The sequence below is a fragment of the Humulus lupulus genome, chromosome 6 (genome assembly GCF_963169125.1).
Source record: "Humulus lupulus chromosome 6, drHumLupu1.1, whole genome shotgun sequence".
NCBI lineage: Eukaryota > Viridiplantae > Streptophyta > Magnoliopsida > Rosales > Cannabaceae > Humulus > Humulus lupulus.
The window spans coordinates 215,319,085-215,337,365 of NC_084798.1; the positions used below are offsets into that span (position 1 = coordinate 215,319,085).

Sequence of the window (18,281 nt, forward strand, 5' to 3'; positions counted from 1 at the left end):
ACTCTCTTCCTTTCCCTTTATCAAATAGTAAAGCTAAACATGTCCTTGAATTAATTCATACTGATCTTTGGGGGCCATCACCCGTTATGTCCAATACCAATTACAGATTTTACATCCACTTTGTAGATGATTTCAGCCGCTATACTTGGCTCTACTCACTTAAGTTCAAGTTTGATGCTCTTCAAGCATTTATTCAGTTTAAGGCATTGGTTGAAAACGAATTTGACAGGAAGATTAAAACCACTAGGTGTGATTTGGGGGGGGGGGGGGGGGTGAGTATCAATCCTTTTCTAACATTGTCAAAGAGCATGGAATACTTCTCCAACATTCTTGTCCTCACACATACACTCAAAATGGGTGAGCCGAGCGCAAACATCGTCACATTGTGGAGATGGGACTCACTCTCTTAGCCCAAGCTGGTATGCCACTAAAATATTGGGTAGATGCTTTTCAGACTTCAGTCTATTTAATCAACCATTTACCAACTTTCCTGCTTAAGCACAAGTCTCTATTTCAGATAATTTTTCACCAAAAACCAGCTTACTCACTCTTGCGTGTCTTTGGTACTGCTTGTTTTCCTTGTTTGGCGACCGTACCAAGAACACAAGTTCAGCTTTCGTACACTTGTATCAACCTCGGCTACAGCAACTTCTTCAAAGGCTATAAATGCCTCAACTCTACTAGCTGTTTGTTCATATCTCGCAATGTCACTTTCAATGAAAGTCGCAGCGCTGATGTGTAGAGCCGCAGCTCTAATGTGCTTCAATGAAATTCGCAGCGCTGATGTGTAGAGCCGCAGCTCTAATGTGCTTCGCGTTCCAGATTTTGTCTCTGGAGTATGTAGCGCTGCAGCGCTGTCTGATAGAGCCCCAGCTCTAATTCTGACTAACTTTCATTTTCTTCTCTGTAACTCTTAGGGCTGCGGCTCTAATTCCAAATTTTCACCAAATCATCAATTTGACCCCCCGTTTCACCTAGTTTCCATTCCTTAGCCCGTTTAACATCATTTCTTCCAAAATTAAGCGCTTTTCCTCCAATTTAAAGCTATTTCCTTAATAATCACACTTAATCCTGAAAACACAATAAACTCCTGCATATTATTGCACAAAACCAAAAAAAGACTAAAATTGCATCTTAAAACACGCCATAAAAGCATACCAAAACTAATCCTACCATATTCAATACATCATACCATATTCCAATTTTAGCATTGCATACATTGTATTCAATTATAAAGAATTTACAAACAATGGCTAAACATTCATTATTCAAAAGATTGAAGTGACTCACCAATGCAATCCAACCAAGCACAAAGATTCTAACCATATAATATTTCGAGAATTATGTAACACTTTTTTTTGGCTCATCGACTCGTGTTAACAACTTGATTCACAATCCCGACGCACAACAAAATTAAAAACACAAACTAAACAAAACAAAACAAAGACACAACAACATAAATACACAAACAAAATAAGAATTTCCCCCAAACTTAAATCACAGATTGTCCCCAATGTGAACTTGATAATACAGAATGGAAGGAATCGTACCTGGACGAACCCTCAAAAAGGGATAGGAGGTGGTGGCTGGTCATATGGAGCAAATCTTGGTGGTGGTGCAAAGTAATTTTCATCAGCTTCATTCATTGACCACCGTCCAACCAATTGATTCAGCTGTGCCGCATGGTTCACCACATATTCATTTTTTCGACCCATATAATTATGCATATGCATATTTTGTTGAATTATGAAATTCAATTGATCATGAACATATTGGGCACTTGGGTCTAGCGGACCTCTAGTCACCATCAAGGAACCGCCCTCATTTTCATCATCTTGTTGAGGGCGATGTCTCGGTCGAGGCACTGGTTGCATCGGTGGTGGCGCGGATGGTGGGACCTATTCACCTTGGACAAAGTGACAGGCTTTTGGGGCACTGTTTTTATGTAAATTAAAGACTCTGGTACCCTGTATGCTTTACATAGATCTGTAATCATTGAACCATGGCCTAATACTCCGGTTGTTGTAAGGGGACATATATAGTTAATATTCTCCCGGATGTACCGCCCAATATTAATATTCCAACCTTTCAGAATGGCATAAACCAACTTGAGACGGTCCGTAGGAACATCCAAAAAATGATTATTCGGGATTAACCGCGAACTCACAAAATACATCCATGCTTTTGTTACAGGGTTCAACTCACACCTATACATATAGTTCAGCTCACCATTTTGTACAGTAAATCGTGCACCAGGTTATCCTAAGGTCTCAACCACCTCATCATAATCCAAATTGTCCCCCCTAACACACGGAGCTCCTCTTCCTCAACGGGAAAATCTGGGACATCACACAAAGCATTGAGCACCGCGGTCCCTACCGGCACCTACCTGCCTCTCACAAATACCTTGCCATCAATCTATTCTGAACAAGTTGTATGAAATTCATAGACAATAGAATATTTTGCTTTAGGAAAATTTGTATCAACAAAGCTATTCCATCGTCTTTGGACAATCAAAGCCCGAATTTGTTCATACGGCTGGCCATTGTCAAATGATTCTTCTTGAAATTCCATTCCATTTTCATCAACTATAGAGCGGGACGCAAACCTTGTGTAACGTTCTTGAGCTTCCTCGCTCACAAATTTTTTAGTATCATAATTCGTTTGTGATGGGTTTCTTTGGGCATGGGATGATGATGCTCCCCCGACAATACTCCTTTTTGGACCCATGGACCCCCAAAATTATAACACCATGCAAACAATTTCTACATAAATTTTGGCAGCACCTCCCCTGTATTTGATTCTTCACCAAATTGTCCACAACACAAAATAACTCCTCCAAAAAAAATGCAAACAACTCACAAAGTAATTCTCAGACCAAAGAGAAATTTATACCCAAAAATCTACACTATAATGGAATATTTACAAGCAAATTTCATAACAATTCAAATTTGAACAAATAGACTTGGTGAAAGACTTACTTTAGTAGAGAAAACATTGTATTGAATCCCAAAACGTGCATCTTTTCAAGAAATCTTGTACTCCTTTGAAGTTGTAGAAGAAAAAGGGTTTTAAAATTGGGGATGTAGTGATTTTGGGGTGGATTTTAGGTGTAGGAAAGTGGAAAATGAAGATCTATGGAAGAAAAGTGGAGAATAGTGGTTTTTGTGGTGGTTGGAAGCTTGAAAACAGAAAAAATGGAGGTTTTGGGGAAAAATGGGAAAATTTGGTTTATAGTGCCAAATCTCGAAGTGGTGTCGCGACGCAGTCGAAGGAGCGTCATGGCACTAATTTTTTTTTCTTGAACTGCTCCCAGGCGTCGTGGCTCAAAAAAAAGGGTGTCACGACGCAATTCTGATCACAACTTCACCTTCTCTGTTCCCCTCTACGTCGTGGCTCTTAAGAAAATGGCGCCACGACTCTAATTGCTAGCGATGCAGCATTAATGGCCCTCTATCCCTCTTTTTTTTTTTTTTTTTTTTTACAAATTTACAAGATTTAAAACAACACATGACAATCAGTAACAAAAACCTAAATTAAAAAATTTCACCTTTAACAAAAATTAAATACATAAAAACTAAAGCTAAACAATTGTTGGGATGCCTCCTAATGGCGCATTGTTTAACGTCATTAGATGGACGTTTCCTTCACTTCAGACCGGCTTCAACATGATGACAAACTTAGCTTGATCAACAGGACCACCCAAGTATATATAGCTTCACTCGTTGACCATTTTTAATGACCCACTAATCTAGACTATTTGGACCATTAACGAAACTATACATAAAACTTACATTTTTACGAGAATACCATAATTTTATTTAGTAACTTGTAAAATAAAATTTACTTACAAATAAATAAAATTCTAATAAGGATATGGGATCCCATTGTCTTTAAAAACAAAAAATGATTTTAAATAAAAGACATTACATAATTGGTGCGGAAAATACACATAAAAACCATAAAAACATAAAATGAGACTACATCCTCGAATCGAATAACGCTCGGCCCCTTGACTCCATTCACCATCGATACACATCCTCTAAGCGTCACGAATCTTACCGCCTCTAAAGCTTATTTTCCTGCACATAAAACAGAAAGGAATGAGCCTAGTGCCTAGCAAGGAAAATCTAACACATAGTCATACAAATCAATTTCATAAGAAACATAAAGACTTAACATAATACATATAACATACACTTATTATAATGGCCATTATTACTTGGGGTCCCATAGACTAAACAAGCATATGCCCATGGAATTAGTGGGGTCCTACTAGCTAAGTAGGTCGTATGCCCATAATCCATTTGGGGTCTTGTTAGTCATATGGGTCATATGCCAAAGCCTACAAACAAACACATTTATAACATATTCATAACATATCATAACATAACACATAAGATAACATAAACATAAACATAAACATATAGATTCTAGCCTATTTTCCTTACCAAAGTTACCGGGATATAATGGACTGAGTTGGGACTTTTTGGAACACTCCTAAAACCATAAGAAAGAGTGAGTCTAAAGAAAGGAGATGAAATGAAAGAGATGGAAAGACTAAACCATTTGAGAAACACGCTTACCGAACTTATGTGCTCAAGAACTTAGATTCCCTAACCAAAATGAAGATTAAGGTTAGAGATTGAGTAGAAGACTATGAGAAAGAAAATAACATAATACAGAAATGAACTAGAGTTTTGGTTACCTCAAAGACTTGAAAGACCAATCTACACCTCCACCGAAATACTATAGAACTCACTTCCCAAAGTGTTTGATAAGCTTACGATGTTTAAGCTTATAGTTTTCCCAAACCAGGTGTTTACACTCTCACACTCACTTAACACTAGCAGCTTCTGAACTTAGAGCAAAAGGTGAATAATGGCTGGGTACTAGGTCCTATTTATAGAGTTTGGGAATGAAAGTATCTTGATTTTACTTGAATAAAAATAATGGCTTTTTAGGTGAAAATCATTTGAATAATCGTTCAGCAGAGGCTGAATACTCGTTCAAAAGATGCTGGAATTTTGAAGAAGTTTGAATGGCTGAAAGGAAAAGAATTCAAAAGAGTTTGAATTCATGCTGGAGGAGGCGATATATCGCCCCCTGTAGGCGATATATCGCCTGGGCCAGTATGCCCGAGGCGACCGTGCATCGTCTCGTGTTTTCCGTATCTACGTGCTGCGATATATCGCCCCCTATAGCTGCGATATATCGGCATGCGCTGAATATTTAAACACGAAATTACACATTTTTAGCTAAGTTTGAATGGAGTAAACAGCTTTGACTAAGCCTTCAACGTATTCAAAGCTGCTGACTGACCCTATAACATTCAAACTTTACTCCTTATTAAATTTAATCCTCAAAAATACTTAATCCTTAATCACCATTCATAACATGTGCTTAAAATCCTATTGGTTGATGTCTAAACCTTATAATATAATAAATATAATCCTTAATATCAGTCACATTAATCAAACCTTAGGTTATACTTAATATTCTTAAACTATAGATTAAACTTAGAAAATCTATAAGTACTACTATGAGTGTCCAAATAATTCCCGGTCTGAACCAAAAATCCATAGTAACAAAGATAGCACTAAACATACTATAACACTACTAAACAATTAGCTAAGTAAAGTTCTTGGACTCTACACCATTTACCTTAAAAATCTCATTATTTTTGTTTTGTAATTCCACCACTCCATAAGGAAATACCCTCACTACAGTTTAGGGTCCAGACCATCTTGACTTCAACTTTCCTGGGAATAGCTTCAACCTAGAATTGAACGATAACACTTGCTTCCCATGTTGAAACTCCTTGCGAACAAGGTTTTTATCATTGCAAGCTTTAGTAGGCTTGTTGACATGTGAAATTGGCAAAGGTCGTATGTACAGTATATAACACATTTTGAACGAAATAAATATAATATACGACACAATACAAATATCTTAAACAAACACACAGAAATTTTATAGTGGTTTGGCTCTATTATGATGAACAGTAATAACCTAATCTGCTTAGTTTTTAATATTGAATCACTCGATAGAAAATTACCTGAATGAACAGAAGTATTCACTCATTACTAATTTGCCCAGAGTTTCTCTCCAAAATATTCGTCAGATCCCAAAAGTCCCTTTTATGAAACCCTGGGTCCTTTATTTATAGTACCCAGAGGTTATTATATGATCAATAATACTGGAGATCGTGGTTTGGTACACGATTATTGGGTAGTGGAGATACGTGTCCACATCCCCATGATTATGAGATCGTGGGTCTTCTCATTATTTCTCTGGATCGTGGTTGACGATGCACGATTGAAACCTTTGAGAAAACGCTAAGTCTTGGTTGGTCTACGAGACTTAGTTGCTAGGCCTGACGACCCTTTAAAGCTTGGGTTCTAGGCCTGATGACCCTCTAGGTGCTAGGCCTGATAACCTTCTTGGTGTTAAGCCTGATGATTTTAGCTTGAACGAGTGTAAACTTCATCCAGTAAAATGTATTTTGGAGTTTAGGCCGACCACCCTATGAAGAAGAGGGTGGGTCGACCACCCCTAGGGGTTGGGGTCAGGCCAACCACCCTTAGGGGCTAGGGCCAGGCCGACCACCCCTTGGGGGTTTAGGCCTGGTCGACTTCCCTATAGGTCCGGACCTATCTTTTTTTCTCATCGGTCTTTTTTCAATACTATATCGTTTTTTCCTGACTTGTGATGCCACGTGCCGCTTCCTCATTTGCCACGTCATCTCTTGATTTTTGAAGGATAACAACGCTCTTTATAGATCTTAGTGTTCTCATAGCCCTCATTACGAAACTCCTCCATCTCATTCAACTCCAAAGACCTATGATATCTTGTTGCTGTGGCATCCATATTCAACTCCCTCATTGCCCAGTATGCCCTATGTTCCAGTTCCACAAGTAAATGACAAGTTTTTCCAAAAACTAACTAGTAGAATGACTGTAACGTCCCAAATTATTTAATAAGGCTTAGGGCCTTGATTTGGGGCCAGGATGGAAAATTATGGAAATTATGTGCTTATGTGATATATATGTGATTCATTGCATGATTATGTGAGTTATATTATAATATGACTTGATATGCATGTTTAGGTGTATTAAATATGTACGTGGGCCTATTTCTTATTAGATTGAAAATTTTCGTAATTTGGCCTGTTATGGGTTCGCATTGACTCATGCAGAAGCTAAGGCTTGTCCCAATAAAATTTGCAAGTAAAACTGAAAAAGTTGACTTAATATTGGATTGAACCCAGAACATCTATAGTTATTGCATGGATAGTTGAAAGTCTACATCCTAGATATTTGAGTGAACCTGCATAGCATTTGAAACTAGAGAGGTTCTTAGATAGTTCTATTGACTCCAAAGGTTACAACTTTGAATATCTCTCATTTGGTGTAGGAAGGAGATATGTTGGTTTGTATTTTGGTCTCCTCAGTGTTGAGCTTTTCTCTTGCATTGTTGCTATACCACTTTGATTGGATACTTCCCAATGGAATGAAACATGAAGATTATTTAGACATGAATGAGTTTTTTGGTGCAACCCGTAAGAGAAAAAATGTTCTACAGTTGATACATATTGCTTATGAACTGTCAACTACTACTGCAAAGATAAACTAATTATAAGGAGTTTATTTTTTAAAAAAATTGTTTAATACATGTGTCTTGATGTCATTCATGCAAAATGATATATAATTTATACTTTATAGATATTCTTAATAAGTTCCAATTATCTCTAGAATCGATCATTGATGTTGTTTGTATGAGACCTGATCAGTTTTGTGTCTTTGTATTAATTGACTATCAATTAAATTGACATCAAAAATGAAAAGTACAATCAAAGTATATATGTAATTACTGTTTATTAATTAGCTAGTTTTAAATTTATAAAGCTTGTTTTGGTGGAAATAAATTATAGTTCTTTGAATATTTATGGTGCTCCAAAAGAAGAATTCTCCTAACAATTATTTTGTTTGGTCTCACCCCCTTCTACATTTGTTTTTATTATTGCATAATTATCCTTCAATATATATATACATATATATATAGAAGAAAATGCACAATTGGAGTCTGTGCCAAACTCCCAGGCCTCAATGTGGCAATTTCATTTAACATAAAAAGAAAATACAATTCAGCTTCCATTTTATATGGTTCCCAAAATATCTCCAAACTAACAAACTCAAAGAAATGCACTCTTGGCTTATAAGCCACTGCCTCACGAATTTCAACGGCTATGGGAGCTTCCTGATATGTTCCATCACCTTTGTTCAGCTGCTGTTGTTCTTCGGCAAGGTTTTGGGCTTGATCCACAACTGATTCTTGGGCTTCCTTTGTTGCCGTTTGTGTCCAGCCTTGGACCTATTGTTGGTCCAATTCAACTTGGGCTTGGCTAACAATATAGAGAAATTTACTTTAGTGTATTTTATAATTTAATTACAAAAATCACTTAAAAAAACTTTATTTACAAAAATATATTGACATATCATCAAAAAAAAATATCAGATTTTAAAAGTAATATATACCTGAATTTGAAAATTTTCCAAAATCTTGTTTTTCCCATTTTTCTGGGTTTAAAAAAATAACATTTTTGTTACTTAAAATGTTAATAAATTACCGATTAGTTACTTTTTCATGAAAAAATTTATTTTTATAACATATTATTTTATATACATTTTGGTTACCTTCAATACTACTTTTTTACTTTAAGACACTAATTAGTTATTTTATAGTTATATTATAGTGTCTTATTACTTAAGATATTTTTATGTTGTCGATTAGTCATGTTTTAGAAATTAATGAGTTACAATAAAATATAACAAATTACTATATAACTTATCATTAAAAGTTACTTTTAGTTTACTATACAGTTATTTTTTTTATATTCTATTTAAAAGTTACCAAATAATATCCTAAATAATCTATTTTAAAAAAGTTGCTTGGAATACTTGTAAATCAATTTAAGTTGTTTATCTTTTAAATGTAAAATAAGAATACAAATTTTAGTATATTCAATTTTGATCAAGTTTAAAATTTAGTTATTTTTTTGTCAACACAATATAAAAAAGAAATTAAAATGTTGCTTTTTATTCTGGCCATCTTCACTTGCGACGGCCAAAAAACGTATGCTTCTCACATATAAAAATAATCACTTTTAAGAGTTGGTTGCGATGGTACCATTTTTGAGCCCAACCGACTAATGATGTGCTCGGAAAATATTTTTGAAATTAAAGTTAAGAAAGAATGTAAGAAATTAATAAAAAAAAAATAGTATAGTGGTGAGAGAGAGAAAGGGACCCCTACCATGAAAAAAAAAATACAAATAAAGTTTAAAAAAATAATATAAAAATAATGAAAAAAGTAACTAATTGATAACTTATTAATATTTTAAATAACCAAAATGTTATTTATTAAACCCAGAAAAATGAGAAAATTGAGATTTTGGGAAAGTTTTAAATTTAAGTCTGATATTTTTTTTATTACGTGACAATGTATTTTTGTAAATAAAATTTTGTAGATAAATTTTATAATTATATTATAGTATAGGGATAGAATTGGAAAGAACTCATCAATATATTACACGTTGTATAATTTAAATATTAATAAAACAAATGTGATGTCATCTCTCACCTACTCCTTATTACACTGTCGAATATTTAAAACGTAATAAAACAAAACTCACTCACCTCCTTGTCTTTTTATTAATTCAAATCTTATAATTAAATAATATATTTAGATTCTGTCTGTAGAAAAAGAAATGAAACATATCATATATTTGTGCAAATTTGAATTTTTATTTATTTATTGTTTTTAGCGACGATATATGAGTATTAGGAGTGGAAGAACTATGACAATTAATTCTAAAGCTATATTTCAGAATTGATTTTATTGTTTCATTTAACATTCTTTAATTCAAATATTATGAGTACAATTTTTTTTTTTTTTTTTTGCAAAGACCCAATTGGAGATAAACTCTAGCAAAATAGAAGAAGCAAAAATATGTAAGCCTGGATGGTTCCCAATTTATATAGTTGCTTAGTGAGAAAAAATTGTTATTACCAATTTACTTTTTTCCTTTATATATGATTAGATCATTTTCAAATATTTTTTATTTATTTAAAACAATTAGTCTATGTACACTATATATGCTCTTATTCCCTCATTATCAAAGGGTATCAGAAACAAAAACAGAAAGTTTAGAGAGCAAAGTTTGTAGTGAGATTTATTTGTATCTTGAAGGAACAAGATTCCATTTGTTTGTACACAAAATTGATTGAGCAATAAAGTTATTACAGTCATTTGTTGGCTGATTTAGATCCTTGGATGTAGACAGCAAAAAACTTTGTTTTATCTGTTGAACCAAGTAAATTTGGTGTGTTTTGTTTCTGTTTTATTGATCTGAGTTTTGTGTTTTTCAGTTCTTGTTGTTATTTTTCACAACAATTTTATACAAGATCCTGAGACCGAACAGATTCCCGGGATCGTGGAGACTTGGCCGGGTACTCATTACGCATCAAGATAGAAGGACATCAAGTATTCACCGAGAGAAAATGATGATAAGGGTACACAAAAGTTACACACAATAATATATAATAAATCTCAACCATGTTCCTCAATCACAAATATATTAATGGTTAAACTTAATTATTTACATATTATTGCATATGTAAGTGTGTATGAATTGTTTTCTCCTTATAAAGGCAATGAGTTGTCATGTCATGAATGATGACAGCGCACACTCACACAAGACCCGACACAAAACGTAACACCATATGGACTTATATGGCAGACCAATATTATTTTTCTTCAATAATGTTACCACGTACTTCTCTCAAAATTCATTCATCACTATTTAATTAAGAGTTTTAGACTCTTATCAAAATAACTGATATATCACTTTTTCAACATGGAGATGGAAATACCATCTTTCCCAGTCCTTTTCTTCTCCATCGTTGTGTTTATGGTGATGAAAATGCTCTTGAAAAATAGTCAAAACAGCAGCTCAGCTTCTAAACTCCCCCCAGGACCATGGAAACTACCCATTGTGGGAAACATTCACCAGCTCATTGGCCCTTTAATCCATCAAACACTCGGAGATTTAGCCATGAAACATGGACCATTGATGTACTTAAGAGTAGGGGAAGTTCCAACCATAGTAATCTCATCACCAGAATATGCCAAAGAGGTGATGAGAGTCCATGATATCACATTTGCATCAAGACCCTCCAATCTTTTTGCTCGGATCATCTTCCATGACTGTACAGACCTGGCTTTTGCTCCTTATGGTGAGTATTGGAGGCAGCTCCGGAAGATTTTCATGCAGGAGCTTTTGAGTGCAGCAAGAGTTCAGTCCTTCAAACCCATTAGAGAAGAAGAGATGTTCAACTTTATAGAGTCGATTTCATCGAATCTTGGTGATGTTATCAATCTCAATGAGAGGCTCAACATGTTGATGTATAACATCATTTCACGTGCAGCATGTGGAAGGACAAGGAGTCACAACGAAGAGTTCTTGTCAGTATTGATGGAAACTACTGAGGTATCAATAGGTTTTGAACTTGCTGATCTGTTTCCTTCTGTTAAATTATTTTCCCAGATGAGTCGTTCGAGGCCTAAACTCGAGAGGCTTACACAAAGGGCAGCGAGAATATTTGAAGACATTATCCATGAGCACAAGCAGAAAATGCCAATAGACAGAAATGGTGATGGTGAAACAGATGAAGACTTGGTTGATGTTCTTCTGAAGTTTCATGACAAAGATGACCTTGGATTTTCCTTGACAAGTCAGAATATCTATGCAATAATCTTTGTAAGTAGTTTCATTTTATGCTACTTTATCTCTTCTACAAGTTATTATACCTGTCAAATAGAGAAGATTATATTAACTAATATGCAAAGTTATGTTTATATTATGTATGTATTTTTTAAATTTATAGAGAAAGCCTTATTATTATTTTCTTCAAATTTTAGCATATATTATTATTATTATTTTTTTTTTTTTTGATGAACCAGCAGAAATTCATATATTATTAATTTTATATTGTATAGATCGATGAGGCAGGTATATGATAAGTACTTCACATAAGAATACTATCATAATTTTTTTTAGAAAAAAAAATAATTATAGATATTTTAAAAAGTTATCCTCGCTTCAATTTATATAGAAAAAAAGCCTCTCTACATTAAAAGAATTATAGGCACCAATAAAAATGAAACACTTTATATTTTTAGTGGGAATTTTTAAAAATGATATTTTGATTCAAAAAGGTGACTTTGACAAAACGGTCACATTGTGTCTTTTTCAATTTGTTTTTATTGAATGTGACAGACTGAGCAATTTTCAACATTAGACATTGTTTAAAGCGAATTATCACAATGAAAAGTAGTTTGATGGGAAAAAAGTCGAAAGTGCTGTTAATAGTCCAGAAAAGGAAATAATTATTTGGCCAATTATATACATAATTTATCGAGCAAGATGGTATAGATTTTTAATTCATGAGTGATGACAATTATTAGGACATATTTGGTGCTGGGATTGAGACAACAGCAACATCTGTAGAATGGGCTATGTCAGAAATGATGAAGAATCCAAGAACAATGAAAAAGGCACAAGATGAGGTTAGAGAAGTCTTCAACAAAAGAGGATTAGTTGATGAGACAGGACTTGCTGAGATGAATTACTTAAAATCAGTTGTTAAAGAGTCTATGAGATTACATCCTATTTTTCCATTGTTATTGCCCAGAGAAAGTCAAGAGAAGTGTGAGATTAATGGTTATGAGATCCCTGCAAAAACCCAGACCATAGTTAATTCATGGGTAATTGGAAGAGATCCTAGATATTGGAGTGAACCTGAGAGTTTTAAACCAGAGAGGTTCTTAGATAGTTCTATTGACTCCAAAGGTAACAACTTTGACTATCTCCCATTTGGTGGTGGAAGGAGAATATGTGCTGGTATGTCTTTTGGTCTCCACAATGTTGAGCTTTCTCTGGCATTGTTGCTATACCATTATGATTGGATACTCCCCAATGGAATGAAACATGAAGATTTGGACATGACTGAGTCGTTTGGTGCAACCCTTAAAAGAAAAAATGCTCTAAACTTGTTTCCTATTGCTTGTGATCATCTGTCACCTACTGGAAAATCACAAGAAAAGATGAACTAAAAAGTGCTTCCCTTTTCAATAATGATATAGTACATGTGTGTTCCATGTACAAGGATATATAGTTATATATTCTTAATAAGTTGCTCTTATATCTAGAGCCTTTGTGGGTGTTTATGTGAAACCTGTTTTTTTTTTTTTGGTTAAAATTGTTTATAGTTCTTTGTAATATTTTTTGGGGCTAGAAATGGATAATTCTCCCAAACAATCATATTGTTTGGTCTTACCCTAATACATTTTTTATTAGTGCATAATAATTAGATACTTTGTAGCAAATTAACTAATAACTACGTACATTTGCTAAAGTAAAAGTGACATTATTAACAGATTACTTCTACAATTATCACTTTTTACAGTCACTTTATATTTGTGGTATTATATTTGTCTACCAACTCTTGCAATTAAAACGGAAAAAATTATTAATTCTATGTTTACACCTTTTGCTCCCCACTCATTAGTCATTATTGCACGTTATATAATTAAAAAAGGTAATAAAACAAAACTCACCCCACCACTTATTTTCGGAGCAGATCCTGTCCCTAATATTCAGGTCCCATTTCTTGTCTTTTTGCTGATTCAAATCTTAAAATTAAATTAAATTTATATTTGTTTGGAAAATAAATTGAATAAAAAATTAGAAAAGGATTGAGTTATGATATTTATTTTACTTTTATACACTAAACCAATTATATTTATCTAAAATATATAGGAACTATTATATAAGAATGACATACTACATTTATCAATTAACTGAGATCACTATTTAAAAGTGTAATATTTGAGTTCATATATTTATATGAAAACTTCTAAAATCAATTTCAAGTTTATGGTGCTATTGTTCTCTTCATCATTTTTTTTTATTCTTTCTTTTTCAGAATGGATATAATTTCATCCAAAAAGAGCAAAAAATAAATAAAAATATTTTTCACATATATATAATAAATATAAATTTTGTTGGTGTTCTATCTAAACTCAAAATATGTATTCAAATATTACATATATTGATGTGACATTGTTTATTAATTACAGTGTAACTCAATTTTAATAAATGTGATTGACTATAATAAATTACTCTACGTGTAAAGTTTAGGTACATACTTTTGGTGCAGATGTCATTATTCGAAATATATATGGAAAATTTATATCCTTTACTGTTTTTATCAAATTATTTACATTAATAACATGTACAAAAATATTTACAATTATACCATTTTTTTATACATTATATAAATCTTTTACATTGATATGAATGAAGCATATGTTTTTTCATTGTCGCCGGAGAAGATGAACAGAATAAAAGCAATATTTTAGTTTCTTTTTCATATTCTATTAATAAAAAAATAACTTAATTAAGCGTAAACTTAAACAAATTCTAAAAAAAACGGAAAGGCTTCTTGATAATTATAATAAATAATTTATGTGTTGTACTTAAAAAGAAACTATGTAGTTGCTTTTTAATGTGATCAAACAAAAATTAATAATAAAATACTGAAATGTGTATTTATTATTATAATTGGAAAGTAAATTTTAAGTTTCTTCTTTGATTGATTAATAAAAAACATTATTACTCTCATGTAATTACATTAGTGACTAAAAAGTGAATTAAAACTTTTTATTAAAAAATAAGTTGTATAGTATACTAAAAGTAACTTTAATAATAAATTATACAGTAATTTGTTATAATTTATTGCAACTCATTAGTTTCTAAAAAATTACTAATCTGCAACGTAAAAGTGTCATAATAATAATAAGATAGCATACTATAACCTAAATATGACCAATTGGTATCTTAAGATAAAATAGTTTCAACAAATAAGTTTTGGAGGTAACCAAAATATATATAAAATAATATGCTCTAAAAATAATTTTTTTTTATGAAAAAGTAACAAATTGATAAATTATTAATATTTTAAGTAACCAAAATATTACTTTTTAAAACTTAGAAAAACGAGATTTTGGGAATGTTTCAAATCCAAGTATAATACTTTTAGAATTCGGTATTTTTTGATGATGTGGCAAAATATTTTTGTAAATAAAATTTTGTAGATAATTTTTGTAATTATTTTAGATTATATGTATATTATTGTAAGGATCTCAATATATATATATATATATAAATATATATATATATATATATTTTGATGTGTTTCTCCCTCGCATTTCTCTGTGACTTACCAAGAATTTGTATATAATGGGGGCTTAGAATAATATATATATATATATTAATAGGTATCAACAAAAAATAAAATTAAAATTTTATTTTATCATGTTATTTTTAATAATTATATCTATTTTGGGTGCTTTTATCGTTATTTAGTGAATAAATAATACTTTAAAAATATAATTCATTTATTTACTTTTTCAAAATAAAATCATTAAAAAAATAGTTATTTATTATTAATTTTTTTTGAGTGGGTTCGTTCAGTACTAGTGTGGTCAGTCAAGATAATTTGATTTTTCTTGTATACAAACAATTTTCTATATTAAAAAAAATGGCGAGTAACATGTGATGAATAGTCTAATAATATAATTATAGCTAGCACTCACACACAAATTATACATTATTCTATCACCATATATATGAGCTTACATGGCACAGAACACTATAAAATCTTCGATAATGCACTACGTATTATTGTAGTACTTATCTCAAAACACTCATTTAAACTCTATCAAAATTATTGAACCGTCACTTTCTACATGGAGATCGAAATACCATCTTTCCCAGTCGTTTTCTTCTCATTCATTTTCGTGTTTATGGCGATGAAAATACTCAGAAAAACTAGTCAAACCAGCTGCTCAGCTTCGAAACTACCACCAGGACCATGGAAACTTCCCCTTGTGGGAAATATACACCAGCTCATTGGCCCTTTAATCCATCGCACACTCAGAGATTTAGCCATGAAACATGGACCTTTGATGTACTTAAGAGTTGGGGAAGTTCCAACCATAATAATCTCATCACCAGAATATGCCAAAGAGGTGATGAGAGTCCATGATCTCGCTTTTGCATCAAGACCCTCAGTTCTCTTCTCACAAGTCATGTTATATGACGGTACAGACCTTGCTTTTGCTCCATATGGTGAGTATTGGAAGCAGGTAAGGAAGATTTTCATGCAGGAGCTTTTAAATGTGGCAAGAGTTCAGTCTTTCAGAGCCATCAGAGAAGAAGAGATGTTCAACTTCATAGACTTGATTTCATCTAATGTTGGCGATGTTATCAATCTCAGTGAGATGGTCAACATGTTGACGTATAACATCATTTCACGTGCAGCCTGTGGTAGGACAAGGATGCACAACAAAGAGTTCTTGCCAGTAATGGTGGAAGCTATGAAGGTATCATTAGGCTTTGAAATTTCAGATTTGTTTCCTTCTGTTAAATTATTTTCCCAGATGAGTCGATCTAGGCCTAAACTCCAGAAGCTTAGAGAAAGGGCAGAAAGGATATTTGATGAAATCATTGCTGAACACAAGGAGCAAAAGCCAGTAGGGAAAAGTGGTGATGGTATTACAGATGAAGACTTGGTTGATGTTCTTCTAAAGTTTCATAATAATGATGACCTTGGATTTTCCTTGACAAGTGACAATCTTTATGCATTAATCTTTGTAAGTATTTAATGATCATGATATGCAAATTTAGTTTGGAGACTGCTGCATGCACATTATTATGTTATGTTTTTCATCACTTTTTTACCAAAAAAGTTTTCTTATTAGAGGAAGAATTATAAATATGATCATAACTTTCAGGAAATATTTACTGGTGGGACTGAGACATCAGCAACATCTGTAGAATGGGCTATGTCAGAATTGATGAAGAATCCAACAGCAATGAAAAAGGCACAAGATGAGGTTAGAGAAGTCTTTAACAGAAAAGGATTGGCTGATGAGACTGGACTTGATGAGATGAAGTACTTAAAATCAGCTATCAAAGAATCCATGAGACTACATCCAATTCTTCCATTGTTACTGCCAAGAGAAAGTCGAGAGACGTGTGAGATTAATGGTTATGTGATACCTGCAAAAACTCAGACCATAGTTAATGCATGGGTGATTGGAAGAGATCCTAGATATTGGAGTGAACCTGAGAGTTTTAAACCAGAGAGGTTCTTAGATAGTTCTATTGGCTTTAAAAGTAACAACTGTGAATTTATCCCATTTGGTGGTGGAAGGAGAATATGCGTTGGCATGTCTTTCGCTGTTGTCAGTGTTGAGCTTTCCCTTGCATTTTTGCTTTACCACTTTGACTGGATACTTCCCAATGGAGTGAAACATGAAGATTTGGACATGACTGAGTCGTTTGGTACGACCCTTAAAAGAAAAAATGCTCTACAATTGATTCCTATTGCTTACGAACTGTCACCAATTGGAAAATCACATGGAAATTAAGATGAACTAAGGTGTTTACTTTTTCAATAAATTGCTTAGTTGATGGCTCTTTGTGTCAACCGTGTAAAAGCATGAATTATATATATATATATATATATATCTGTTACTATAATGTATCACGTCTTTTGTTCGATGTTCATAATAAGTTGCAGTTATCTCTAGAAACTATTTGATGTTCATGTATAAGAGAGATCTGTTCAACCCTTATTCTGTGTCATTATATTGACAACTTATCAAACTAATGAACAATATTTATTTGGCTGTACTTTGTCATATTTATATTTTGTAAATTTAAAGCATAAAAATGGCAAAGCTTTGTTATGATGTAGATTTAATAATATTTACCTTGTAACAAAGCTTAAAAATTCTAAAACTGATTGGCAGTAATTATTATGATGATACTTATCATCTCTATTCTGTAAACATAAAAGCATACAAAATGACAATTAAAGCATAATAAAAATATTTAAAGTGTTTATATTGTATATTTATTTTTAAAATTGTAATAATTAAAAACCATTCGTTGTTGTGGTATTAGTGCAATATTAGTCTAGCAGAAAGTATATCTTTAAAAATAATATAGCTTTTACTCCTCTATCTTTAATATTAATTCATTGTCTTTTTCCACTCTTTCAGTACCCTCTCCCACTATCTAATCATCTTCCATTACATTTTATGTTTTTATATAAATATATATATATATTTAAATTAAAAATAATATA

General features: G+C 32.6%; 2 protein-coding genes across 2 annotated transcripts; both read left to right on the top strand.

Annotated features, from left to right (window-relative positions):
- The first annotated feature begins 10,779 nt into the window (after positions 1–10,779).
- On the top strand, positions 10,780–13,405 carry LOC133783211 (cytochrome P450 71D11-like). Its single transcript, XM_062222759.1, has 2 exons — positions 10,780–11,821; positions 12,529–13,405. Exons 1-2 carry the CDS (start codon positions 10,919–10,921, stop codon positions 13,174–13,176), a joined length of 1,551 nt encoding a protein of 516 aa, XP_062078743.1. The 5' UTR covers positions 10,780–10,918; the 3' UTR covers positions 13,177–13,405.
- Positions 13,406–15,859: 2,454 nt separating this feature from the next.
- On the top strand, positions 15,860–17,602 carry LOC133783213 (cytochrome P450 71D9-like). The gene is made up of 2 exons (XM_062222761.1): positions 15,860–16,779; positions 16,921–17,602. Exons 1-2 carry the CDS (start codon positions 15,874–15,876, stop codon positions 17,557–17,559), a joined length of 1,545 nt encoding a protein of 514 aa, XP_062078745.1. The 5' UTR covers positions 15,860–15,873; the 3' UTR covers positions 17,560–17,602.
- Positions 17,603–18,281: the final 679 nt, after the last annotated feature.